The sequence below is a fragment of the Nestor notabilis genome, unplaced genomic scaffold, assembly GCF_000696875.1.
Source record: "Nestor notabilis isolate BGI_N333 unplaced genomic scaffold, ASM69687v1 scaffold6908, whole genome shotgun sequence".
NCBI lineage: Eukaryota > Metazoa > Chordata > Aves > Psittaciformes > Psittacidae > Nestor > Nestor notabilis.
Genome location: NW_009941420.1, coordinates 4,715 through 18,018, shown reverse-complemented (window position 1 = coordinate 18,018; position 13,304 = coordinate 4,715). Strand labels below are relative to the sequence as shown.

The following is a 13,304-nucleotide window of genomic DNA, read 5'->3' as shown; positions in this document are numbered from 1 at the left end:
ATCAGTTTTCTTGCTATATATTTCTCTCTTAAATTTCTTTTCACTTTGCATCTGTTCTCCAAGGACACAAAATATAAACAAATAATATATTTCCATTTTCATTCAGCTGTTTGGCCATAATTATAAGTCTTTGGTAATGTAATACTGATAGCTGTTTCAGGACCCCACCCCCCAAAAAAAATCACAAGTCAATGCCATAATTTTCTTGCCTTTTGTTGTTGTGAGTTTTTTTTCCCTAAAACCATGTAGTGGTATATTATCTCCTGTGCTCTTTTCCCTGTGCTCCACTTGGAAGACTCAAAGGCAGAACAGACTTGCTATAAGGTCCTTTTGGCACAAGGAAGCAGGGAGAGATCTGCTGACTCCTTTATCTCTTTTCTTAGCCTGAGAGTGTGTTGGAGAAAAGAAAGGAAGTGATATAATTAACTTTGATAATCTCTCTGTTTGGTTAGATTGTCCTGGGAGAAAATGACTGAATAGTGTTTGTTAGAACAGCATCATTCTGAGGCCAAACAGAGAGAGAGAAAGAAAGGGGCTGTGTGGAATGTTTTTAGCCAAATCTTTGCTGTATCCAGTGCCAGTCAGGCATAGGAAAAGATAAATAAGTAAAAATTATAAAACATATTCTCTATTCCCGGAGTCCTTCAATTTTGTTTGTTCTATCAATCATCTCGTTCGTATATGTGCCTGTGTGGTACTACTATTACAGCACATTAAATTACACATGTGCTGGTGTGACCTACTTAATTTTGTGCATATCAACGTCCTTCTTTTTTGAACACCCCCTCAGTTTTCATGTCAAAATTAGACACCGAGCACTTGCAGACCGTACGGGTGATGCCGTTTGTCACTGTGGGCTAGGGGAGGACATACAGTCCAGCAACATGAACAAGAACTGAAAAAAATGGAGGAACAAACGCAAATCCTGAAACCCGACGGAGGATGTTTGCAATAGCAGCAGCAGCTGCTGCGGAGGGAAGGGCGAGGCGGTGCCGGGAGGTGGCAGCATCCCATGCGGCATAGCCCGCCGCCCGCCAGGTCCCCAGCCCCGCCGGAGCCTCTCGGGCTGCTGCCTGCCCTGGTTGTTGTTCCGGCGGCATCTAACAAAAGGAGCTTGTATGCAAAAGGTAAATACGGCTCAGTGTTCAGGAACTGAAATTCTCTGGAGCGGCTCAGCAGAGATATCACACGGCCGGAGCTGCGGGGATGTCCTTGGCAGGGCAATGTGGAGAATGGCTAAATGTTTTGGTGTCACTGCGTGAGAACCTCAAGTACCTGCCAAGGGCATTAGGAGAGCATATCCAAAGAACGTGCTTTCTTGCGGAAGGCCTGCGTGGTACAGATTAAGGCAGATAACACAGATGCTGTGGTATCTTCCCACCCCTGAAAGTGTTCAAGGCCAGGTTGGATGGGGCTTTAAGCAACCTGCTTTAGTGGAAGGTATCCCTGCCCATGGCAAGGGGGTTGGAACTAGGTGATCTTTAAGGTCCTTTTCAACCCAAACCATTTTATGATTCTGTCATTCTATTATACTTCTCAAAGCCCTGAACTGTTAACCTTTTCTGGTCACTGATGAGAGGAACAAAAATATCCATTAAAAAATATAGAATGACTGAAGTCACCAAAAGACAGTTAATAATGACCTATAAAATGCATGCAATCTTCCAGTCAACAATATAACATGTATTTAAAATATTTAACAAAGAGAGACTACTAGAGGCAAGAGTCTCTTTTACAAGAGTGTCCTGGCAAAAGGGGCAGCATAACAGTCAATTATTACAAACAAAATCCAGGTTTCTTAATTAAAATACAAAATACTGGCTCTGCAGTGTAGCCTGTAATAAGTTATGTCTTGAGAGGACTGTAATTACACTGGCGCCTGCTAGTGCCGCCATAGTTAAGTCTGTCACCATTTTCATTATAAACTCCATTTTTAAGCAATTTATAATGTAGCCATAAAAAATAATTTTAGATTGAAACTTGGCAAAGAAATTATTAGACTGAAAAGATTTGTTTCGTTCTTCTTCTTTTTTTTTTTAAATGCAAATAATCTTTTTGGTCATCTTTATGTTTTTTAGAAGAGCACTAAACAAGCCAGAAGTTTTATTGTTTTGAAGCTTTCTGGCCATTCTTTAGTATAAACATAGTTTCTTTTTTTCATCTACATAAAGAGGATCTTTCATTGATTGGAAGTAGAGGATTTTAGTTCTTCGAAGGTCCATAAATACAGGAAAACAAACTTCACAATTCTTTACAGAAATAGTGAAGACTGTTTAACTTTGAATTACAAGGAAGAAAGAAGAACAAATAGAAATTAGTTAACCTTGGGCCTCAGAATAGATCATTGCAAAATGTTTCTGCCATGAGACTAACCTTGCCTTTCCAGCCCCCTTTTCATGCCAGAGGAAGATGTGGCCAGGGCTGGAAGCAACAGTGTCTCAAAGATGAGGCCGAAGCTTTCCTGGCAGCCCATTGCATCCACTTCTAGTGATGCTCACAGGAGCATACAGAAAAAATCTTCCAGACTGCCATACAAAATTTTCATTGATTTGTCCCAATGCACATTTTATTGACAAAGTGTGATGAAGAGGAGAAAATCAGCACTGAAAATACTGGGTGTCTCCTCTGGGAAATCACCGTGAGAGGATATACCTGTGTGCTTGGGCTATGCGGAAGGAAGCTATACCTACTGACCATTACTGATACAATAACTCAGTAAATTAAAGAGGTTCACTATGTGTCATCGTAATCTAAGCTATGAATGAATAAAATCCAGTTTCTTTTTATGATTCAATGTTGAGTTTCTAGAGAGGGTGGTACGTGTTTTGATGAGTAGCACTGAATAATAAATAGTAACACCTATGAAAATATAATTGTGAATCCACTTCCCAAAGGAAATGACTGTTCTGCATTTGTAGCTGGTTTATAATTTCCATGGCTTAACTAGAATTCCTCCAGGAAATAACATTTGTTCCAAATTAAATGTCTGAATGCTAAGGAAGGAACACTGAAGGTAGTAAAGCTAAAGAAGCAGAAATGAAGGACTGCTCATGTGTCTGTATCATGTTTAAGTTACAGTGCAGTTTCGGATGCAAAGGTTGCAATATAAATCATGCTCTTCTTGCCTAAGTCTGGTTCATGAGGGACATGGATTACTCTATTTAACATGATGCAGATCATGCTTTCAGACCTCTGGATACATCAAGGAAAGTTTAGCAGCTAAAGTGATCTTTCAACTTTAATGTACAGATATTAGTGCAAAGTAGGTATATATCTTCAATATTTCAGTTTATCTCAACCCCTGTAACAAAGCTCTGAGGAAAACAAGTAGGTTTTCTAGGCCAGCAGCATAAACTGGCTTTTCTGCTTTATTCCTTTGCCAGCCTAACAAATTCTGGCTTAAACAGACTGTTGTAAATTTTTATCAATGATTGGCCATTGTCAATTAAATAAATTCCATCATCTCTGGCCAATAGTAATCATTTTGCAAGATAAAAGCGTTACTTGCTAGAAGGGAGTATGGTCTAATGAGAGAAATTAATGAAACGAATATTTTATTTTAAAGACTTTTCTGGACCTATGTTATGGCCACTGCCACCACACTGCTATTGCACATTGGCTAGTGAAATAGACCCAACTTGGAGAATTTAAACAGTTTCTGCCATGTGTTCAGACGCTTGCCTGTCTCAATGCAGCTTGGTTGCTACCATCTTTAGGATTCTTACGATGATAATTTATTACAAACACAGGGGATACAAATAATGTCCCTTTGACTGACCTGGTATGGAAACAATGCCAGCAGAACACCATTTCCTGATATTACTGGACAATTCACAAAATCTCTGGTATCGTACTGATGATTCTTAGGTGACTCCGATGATGTCTGTTTTCATGAAAATGCCATTGTGATGAAAACCTTACAACATTTTGTAGCTGGCTTTTTGTCAGTTCCTCAGCTGGGTCTGGCCTGCCCCCCTGATGGATTCCCACACCTGAAAAATCTATGTGTGGGGGGGTCAGCAGAACTGCTACCTTGGACTTCCAGAGGGCAGACTTTAGTCTGCTTAGGGACCTGGCTGACAGAATCACTTAGGAGACAGTCCTGAAGGACAAAAGAGCCCAGGAAGGCTGGACATTCCTCAAGAAGGAAATCTTCAAGGTGCAGCAGCAGGCCATTCCCATGAGCTGAAAGATGACCCAAAGGGGAAGAAGGCCGGCCTGGCCAAACAGAAAGCTTTGGCTGGCTGGAACTCAGGAAAAAAAGAGTTTATAACCTTTGGAAGAAGGGGCAGGCAACTCTGAGGGACTACAAGGAGGTTGTGAAGTTATGCACGGAGAAAACCAGAAGGTCCAAAGCCCAACTAGAACTTAATCTGGCTACTGCCAGACAAGACAATAAAAATGTTTCCTATAAATATGCTAGCAACAAAAGAAGAGCTAAGGAGAATCTCACCCTTTCTTGGATGAGGGGGAAACATAGTGACAAAAGATGATAAAAAGGCTGAAGTACTTAATCATAGAATCATAGAATGTTTTGGGCTGGAAAGGACCTCAAGATCATCTAGTTCCAACCCCCCTGCCATGATCAGGGACCCCTCGCACTAAACCATGTTGGCCAAGGCTCTGACCAGCCTGGCCTTGAACACTGCCAGGGATGGAGCATTTGCCACTTCCTTGGGACTTCTTTGGCTCAGTCTTTAACAGTAGAGACCAGTTGTTTTCTGTGTACCAGCCCCCTGAACTGGAAGGCAGGGAAGGGTAGCAGAATGAAGCCCCCATAATCCAAGGGGAAATGATCAGCTACCTGCTACACCACTTAGACACACACAAGTCTCTCTGGCTACATGGATTCCACCCAAGAGTACTGAGGGAGCTGGCAGAAGCGTTCACTGACCCAATTTCCATCATTTACCAGAAGTCTTGGCTGACTGGGGAGGAACTGGTTGACTGGAGGTTGACATATGTGACACCCATCTACAAGAAGGGCCAGAAGGAGGATCTGGGAAACTACAGGCCTGTCAGTCTGACCTTGGTGCTGGTGAAACCTCACTACAAGAAAGACATGGAGGTGCTGGGCTGTGTCCAAAGAAGGGCAACAAAGCTGGTCTAAGCACAAGCCTTATGAGGAACAGCTGAGGGAACTGGGGTTGTTTAGCCTGGGAAAAAGGAGGGTCAGGGGAAACCTTACTGCTCTCTACAACTATCTGAAAGGAGGTTATAGTGAGGTGGAGGTTGGTTTCCTTTCCCAGGTAATAAGTGATAGAATAAGAGGAAATTGCCTCAAGTTGCCCCAGGGAAGGTTTAGATTGGGTACTAGGGAATATTTCTTCATGGAAAGGGTTGTCCATCGTTGGAACAGGCTGCCCACGGGAGTGGTTGAATGACCATCCTTGGAGGTATTTAAAAGGGTTTGATTTAGTGGCGTACTTGACAGTGCTAGGTTAATGGTTGGGAATCAATGATCTTCAAGGTCTTTTCCAACCTAAACGATTCTATGATTATATGTTGAAAGATAAGTCAGCACACATCAAAGATTTTAGTGCGTGCATAGTCTAGCAGCAGTCCCATGAACATCTTTTTCTTTCGCAATCCTCCTCCAACAGCAAGAGATGACTGGTCTCTCAAGGACTGCATGATTCATAATAGTGCTCACTTAATTGAAAGTACTGGTGCAGCAGCAACTCTTCTACCACCTGAAGAGGCCAGCTAATCTCTGTCAAAAGGGGAAACTGTTAAATAAAGGAAGTAATTTTAAAAGAAGAAAATAACATCTGTCTGCAGATATTTGGGAAGGGAAAGAAAAAATATGAAAATGGAGACGGTGGGGGAAGAAAGCTTTAAAGTTTAAAAAGCTGAAAAGAAAATCCATGTGGGTAGCACATCCAAGGGGTAGTTTAAACGTAGAGCGACATAACTGGAAGAAGTATAGGAAAGAGAAGGAGAGTAGATACAAAACACAGGAAAAAGATATAACCCCCCTCAACTAATTTAGATTGAGAGACTGCAGCATCATCCAATTGCCAGTAGAGGTGCTAAAGCCATGGCTATAGAGCTTAGTAGCAAAATGCTCCAGGGAAGAAATAATTCCTATATTTAGACAGGTAGACTATTTCATGAAATGAACAATAATGCAATGCTGCTACCTAGGGAGCAACCATTTAGGAATGAATTTCTATACATATCTGTGGTTGAAAACAAAAAGACCACCAGCAAGAGGCAGAAGAGGTTCCCTGAAAAAGTGCTGGGGCCAGCCCAGGAACACCACAAAATGTTTATGGCCATGCTGCAGCCAGAGAACAAGGAGACCAACAGGTACCAGTCTGCAGCTGGGGCACAATAAAACCCTTCTACAAGCTGAGCCAAGAATAATCTTCTTTAAAAGTGCTATGCTTTGCTACTTCCAAATGCTGCTCTAGTCCAAGTGTTTTGTGTTTGCCTCAGTGCAGTTCCTTTTTGCCTGTTTTCCTTTTTTTTTTTTTTTTTAAACTAATTAGAGGTTTATTGTAAACCAAAGGGGATTTCTGGGAGCTATTTGGGTTTGTAAATTATGCAAATGACAGCACTCTGATGTTGGATCATAGTATTAATTATATACTTTGTGGTTCACATATTCTGAAGAGTGTTGTGTGTGAAACAAGTTTTTCTTTATTTTTCCAGTCTTTGAACAGAATAAGTTTAAAAAAAAGTCTTCAGGCACATAACAAAACTATTTTTCTCCATTTTCTTAACGTTGAAGAAAAGTATATTTTCAATGCTACAGATTATTCTGTGCTGATAGCTTTACAATATTATGTGTGTACTATGAATACAACAAACTTCACAGATGATTATACTTTAAGCTGGAGGTCTTTCTGTAAATTTTAAACAAAGTGTTCTACTAAATGCCATCTATAAAATGCTTGATGACTTACCTCCTAAGCTGATTTTTGATTTTGCCTGAGCTTCTGAAATCCTCGATGAACACTTTTGCTACAAGAAACTGCTTGATAACTGAACAAATAACACTATAATCTAAGTATTGAACACTTCCGCATAGTAAGTATTATTTTGCAATGTATTCCTCTGCCTGCAGTGTAAAAGGGAGGTACTCGCTCTATATAATGCTTACTGATCCCCAGGAATATGTGCAAAGTGTATAGATGTTGGATAAAACCCCAGTGATTATCCTAAAATTCCCCAGTGGTTGAGAAGCACAGTTATCTTTGTGGTTCAGCACAGCTATCGTTTCATCCTCATTTGAAATTAAAGAAAGTAATAACATTGAACATATATTCTGTTCCAAAAATAGTAGTGTTTCTGCATCTGAAATGATTCCTTTCTATCATTAGGAAATGCTGTGAGATTATTCAGAATAAAAGGGGTTTATGTCATTATGCAACATTTACTAATATCATACTCCACTTATGTCTCAACTGCCAACTTCTGCAGCTAATTTTACCAATTTTCACAGTGTCCATTACAAATGGAATACCCTTTCTATTAGGAGACATATCTTTCACTGATATAGAAAAATGCATTTGTCTTTCTACTGTTTGCAGGGTAAGAACACAAGTGTCATACAAACTCCAACTTGGTAAAATAAAAAAACTGAGTGGAGCATGTCGGTTGGATGTTTTGAACTTATGAACATATGCATACTTACATCAAAAGGCTTGAATGTATGCTTCACGGAGACCATACCATTGTAAATCCAACTTAGGCACAGGTATTATAACAGGTATGTCTAACTATGGTGTCTGTAGAACGTTTCTGTTCTGGGAAGAGTCCAGACAACTTATTTTCTTTTTGCTGGGGAATGTGTAGTTTAGACCTGTAATGATATTCCTGCTTTTATGAAACCTTTTAATTAAAGTCTTTCCCCCATACCTTTTGCAGCAATAGCCTTGCAGAGAAATAACAAGGACATACTTAAACATTTAAGCATTAATGCTGGCTCATCTGTTTCTGCATAATATTGGTCTGAATGCTGAATTAACTGATCATTAAGAGGGAAAAAAGCCAGCAGAATAATTTGGCATGCATGTATAGGTGTCAGATTTAGACTGTAAATGTCTTGGAGAGGGTCTGCATTTTGGTCTATTTTGTCAGACAGTTAAAGGGAACCATTGCTGTGGGAAATGACTCAGAGGGATTCCGCTTTCAGTAGCGATCCACTGATTTTATGTGGTTTTGAGTAGTGGGCATTGCCCATAAAACCAATTGCACCCTTGATGGTTGCAGTGACCTGCTGGGTAGTAATAATTGTTTTCACTGTTGCAGTGTTAACAATTCATTGGAATCTGAGATCTGGATTAATGGATTTCATTATTTCCTTTGTGATATTTGCCCTAACATTGTTTAGGTTAGTACAAACATAATGAGCTCTGAATTAACTCATCATATAAATATGTGCCACATTGTTTAACAAATTCATGCAACTGCTTCCTACCTTGCACTGCCAGGGGTGCCTGCACTGTGCTCCCTGCTGTTCTCCTGCCTCTGAGCCCTTGCTCTCCAGGTGCTCCACTGATTACATGTGCTTCTGCCAGACACCTTTCCCTAATGGGAGCTTACTCCTGGAGTAATTTTAGATTTCCCTTTGTTTTTAAATGACCAAATAAAGGCGGGTCAGGTGATTTCTTGTTTTGCTTCCAGGTTTTGAGCATCTAGAAAGGAAAGGTCTATCTGTGTGTAGGTTTTTTTATATTTCAAGATTTCAGTTTTAGATGTAGGGTAAAACTGGAATCTATGGGCCACCTTGTTCAAGTCCCTGGTTTTGAAGTTTAGTCAATACTTTATACTGACATCAATTTATTTATATTCAAGTGCATCTAAAAATGGTGTGAACATGGCATTTCTCTTAAGTTTCAATATTATGCAACCAGCTCAGAATAATTTTGTGTTGTAAAACTTGAAACTTGGATCTCGGATGACATTGAAACTGAACCCTAACCTAAACTACATTCAGATATCTGTGCCAATCTGTTTTTATATATTATCAAATAAAATATTTTGACATGCTGAAATCGTATGTGTTTGGGGTTTTTTTTCTTTAGAGGTGAATTGATTTGTATTGGAAATATTAAATGGGACCTATCAGCTATTACAGATCATCTCTTCCATTTCTTTAGCAAAGGCTTTCATTTTAAAAGCGCTCTCTCTCTCTCATGTATGAGACATCCATGTTAACAGTGATTGTTTATGGAACACAAGTTTATTACAAAAGGACATCATGTTTATCTTAACAAAAAATATTTTTATTTTTGCTTTTATTTTTGTGTTCTGGTCAAGGATGCTTGGTGCCTCAGTGTAAGTAGGTTAATGTAAAGTAAATCCTTTGTATTTAACTTACATGTCTGGATGTGGCTCCATCTGAAAATAACAGGAACTGTTTTTGTCAAATATATGATTACAAGTTTATATGTTTTCTTACTCAGTTTCTGTCTAGAAAAGTGTTTACTATGTAAAAGCAACCTCAAATTTGAGGGCATTTTTGTTTTTTAAATGGGAAAAGGTTAACTAAATGTGGAACTCCAGACACTAGTGGGATAATACAGGAAGTTTCTATTGCTGGACATACTGATGGACTGAGGACTTACATCCTCTGAGCAATCAATCCAATGGCTTTTATGAATGCTTAGGGAAAAAAAGGAAATATATTGCTCGAAAAGAGAAATAAGCCTTGTTGCAGGATATGGGATGGCCAAATTCAAAAAAAGACATATGTATGGTAAAGTCTCATGTATCACTGCAACTGTCTGAGCAGGACAAGTGAAAGCAAAACAAAACCAGGAAATAATATTTTTCTTATAACAAATGGATTTGAGGGAAAACCTAAATAAGGAGAGAAAACATATTCTTATTCTGACTGTTCTTCTGCTGAGAATAGGACTTTTGCTCAATACCTTCATAATTAATTTTAGTGTTAATTCAGCAGGTCTAGTATGAGAGAAATCCTTCTTCGGGAGAAGCATTGTCCATTACATGTGCTGATTTATGAGAGAGAATCAGCTACATTTTAATGATAGCTGGACTAGACTGTAAATATAGACTTGGACTCACAATATGTAAGAAAAGCTCATTTGTTCTTAATATACTAGATAAATTGTTCCTGGCTTTGTAGGGTGTGACTTTACTTGCTGTTGCACTCCCAAGTTTACTCAAGAACTGCATGATTTGCTGAGTAGGTGCTAGTCATATAAAGAAAAACCTGAGGGGATGCATTTTATATACCTGGTTTATTCCTCAACATCATGTTGACAAAAAACCACCCTTTTTTGTCCTTTTATTCTCCCCTTCATCAAAAGAAAATGTCCTCAAGACCAAAGGCAACTCATAGGAGTGGGGAAAATGACTACCAAAAATCTGAGCTATATGAAATTTAGTACTATGCTTTGTTTTTTTAGTGAGAGGAAAACACCAGTTGCTGGCTGTCAGAAATTCTGAACTGAATCTTAACTTCATGGGCAACAGCTTTAAAATCTATTTAATACTACTTATTTCTTCAGCTAAGCAGTTTTTTCTCCAGTTAATAATAGGCTGTGGGATTAAATCTTAGCTTTTGATATTTACTGGGAAATGTAGTATAGAGATTTATGAGTCAAAATGTACTTTGAATAAATTAACATTGCAAATTACAGTTTATGAAAGTTGTGACTGTAACCATAATTACACCATCGGCTATGCACAACTTGAAATCTCACTTGCTGAATAAATTTGTTTTCATTCAGATTGCATTCCCAACATTTTTAGAAAAGAGTGAATCTAGCCTCACCGACAAAATTTCCTGCAGGGTTTATTAAAAAGGTCAGCTGCGTTTGCTAAACTTACCTAAAATATAAACATTTCTTGAATTAGCGAGATGCTATTTTAGTCTGTTGTGAGAGTTTCCTATTCAAGTTTACTAAGCCATAGACTCATAAGATGAGACTCAAAAGGGCTTCAACATTATGCAATGCCTTTAGCTATCTATATTTCCTAAAATTGTTAAAGTTAAATTAATTCTGCAAGCTGTTAGGAAAAAAAACAGCTGATAGCCAAAACTAGGTATATTACTGTAAATTGCGGGGGGAGAGGTTTCTAAGCCTCTGTCTGGCAAGAGAAGGGTTAAGGACTTTTTTGCTATACCCGTTTCAAATTACAATGAGAAGCCTCTTCTTTCCCAGCAGGGTTGTGCTTACATTAGTCTTTAGATCTCTCTTGAAGAGAGCTGTTATATTTGTGCCTGCTAGAGTTGGAAATAACAGTTCAGAAGCTGAAAAGGGTTGAATGGATTTACAGAAGGTTATTTTTTGCGAGTAAATTCATGGCAACACATTAATTTGATTAGTAAATGCTTTAGAATTACTTTACACTCCAGAGATTCAAAAGATGTTAAAGTTATCACCAGGCTGCTGGACAAATATGTATTACATCACCAAGGTACAGATCAAGACAAATCTGTGACTCAGGATTTTATCTTGGGAAGAGCGCAAGGTGTTCGAAGAACTCAGAATAACGAGGGAAGATAACTCTGGGAACTACAATGTGTCAGAAGAACAGCTCTTGCTAATACAGCTCCCCATCAAAGACCTGGTTATCTAAGGCTTATATAGGAATGCCTAGGTCAGCTGACAAAATACTGGTCTTCTGCTCCATAAATGCAGAAAAAACGATAACAACAGTGGAAAATTGGAAGTCTGAATTTCAGCTTTCTTAGAAATAACTGCAACCTGACACATTCCATAATATTTAAACAGGGTGGGGGGAGAGAAATCACCAAAGATGTTATGTTTAGAGATGACATTGACATGAAGAATAGGTAAATTTTGTTTTTCAGCCACTGGGAAAGCAGACCTCATAGGAACTCAGAACAAGTAGGAGAAAAGATTTTCTTTTTTAATTTTTTTTTCCTTGTTCTTTTTCTTTTCAAAGATGAACCTAACTGCGCTCAAAGTTTTCATGGGCTTGCTCTGGAATTGCTGGGTTCTGGTGGGTCACGCACAGGGAGGTTTAGGAGACAATCATGTCCATTCGAGTTTTATTTACAGGAGGCTGCGGAACCATGAAATAAGGGAGATTCAGAGAGAGATTCTCTCTATCCTGGGTTTACCTCACAGACCCAGACCATTTTCACCAGGAAAGCAAGCTTCTTCTGCACCCCTCTTTATGCTGGACCTGTATAATGCCATGACAAATGAAGAGGATACTGAGGATCTGGAGTATTCACTAAAGGGATCAATGGCAGGGGAGAGCAGAGGGATACGGAAAGGATACCCTGCCTCTCCAAATGGATATTCGCGGAGAATACAATTATCTCGCATGACCCCCCTGACCACACAGAATCCTCCCTTAGCCAGCCTGCACGACACCAACTTTCTGAACGATGCTGACATGGTCATGAGCTTTGTCAATTTAGGTACGTGGAAATTTTTTTTGTTTCTGTTCTCTCTGACAAACTATTAGTCTGGTCCTGCTAGGGGCAAACCTCTTGGCCAGACCGTAACCTGCTGTAAAATGTCAGGATTGGGCCCCGGCTGCTGTGCCACTGGTAGAAGGAAAGTACTGATGGTAAAGTAGCTACATTGTAGGTGGCCATGGAAAAAGATTTTTCTCACTGTTTATATAAAGTCAGTTTCTATAACTCCCCTCTGCTGGCTTCTGTTTTCTTTCTTTCATTGATGTAATGAAAATTCTAGCCCTAGGCCAACTAACTCCTTTTTTTTTTTAAATCTCAAAAAATCAAACACTTATGCCTATTTCTTGGTTATTTCCCTCACTGTTTTGCTTATAGCTCAGACACGAACAAAAGTCGGTTGTTAATATTTTAAAGCCTAGAAAGTTATGAAAAGGGAAAAGTTAAACCACTAAAAAAAAAAAAAGAAAAGATTTCTAAGTTATTTAATTGATGGGTTTTTTTTCTGTTGGCAAGAGTCAGAATTTTATTTATCTTTTCAGCTGGATGGCTGGATTTTAAATAATCTGTTGCTGTTTCTTTGTTATTTCTATTTAATAACCACAGACTGTGTTTTATTATACTGCTATGGTGCTCAGAGTCTGCAATGGTTTTTATTTTCTGTGTCATAAATAAATTAAATAACAAGTAGAGTATTAAACACCAGAAACATGCAAGCAAAGAATGCTTTTGAAAATTATATCAATTCAGACACAAAACCTGATAAAACTAGATTATATTGGCTTCTGAGTATAATAAACATGCTTACCAGTTACGTTGTGGTTAAAAAAGCAGTAACAGATTTCTTTAATAGAAGGCAACTTAAATCTCATTAAGAAAGCTGCAAATAATTTATGAAATGTATTCATTATTTTTATAAGTATTTTAAATT

At 38.7% G+C, this 13,304-nt stretch overlaps 1 protein-coding gene across 1 annotated transcript; it reads left to right on the top strand.

Annotated features, from left to right (window-relative positions):
* Positions 1-11,892: 11,892 nt before the first annotated feature.
* Positions 11,893-12,376, top strand: LOC104410639 (bone morphogenetic protein 5-like; the record flags this gene model as incomplete). The annotated part of the gene is made up of 1 exon (XM_010020869.1): positions 11,893-12,376. A coding segment is annotated over exon 1 (484 nt), but the record flags the coding sequence as incomplete, so codon positions are not given.
* Between the last annotated feature and the right edge of the window lie 928 nt (positions 12,377-13,304).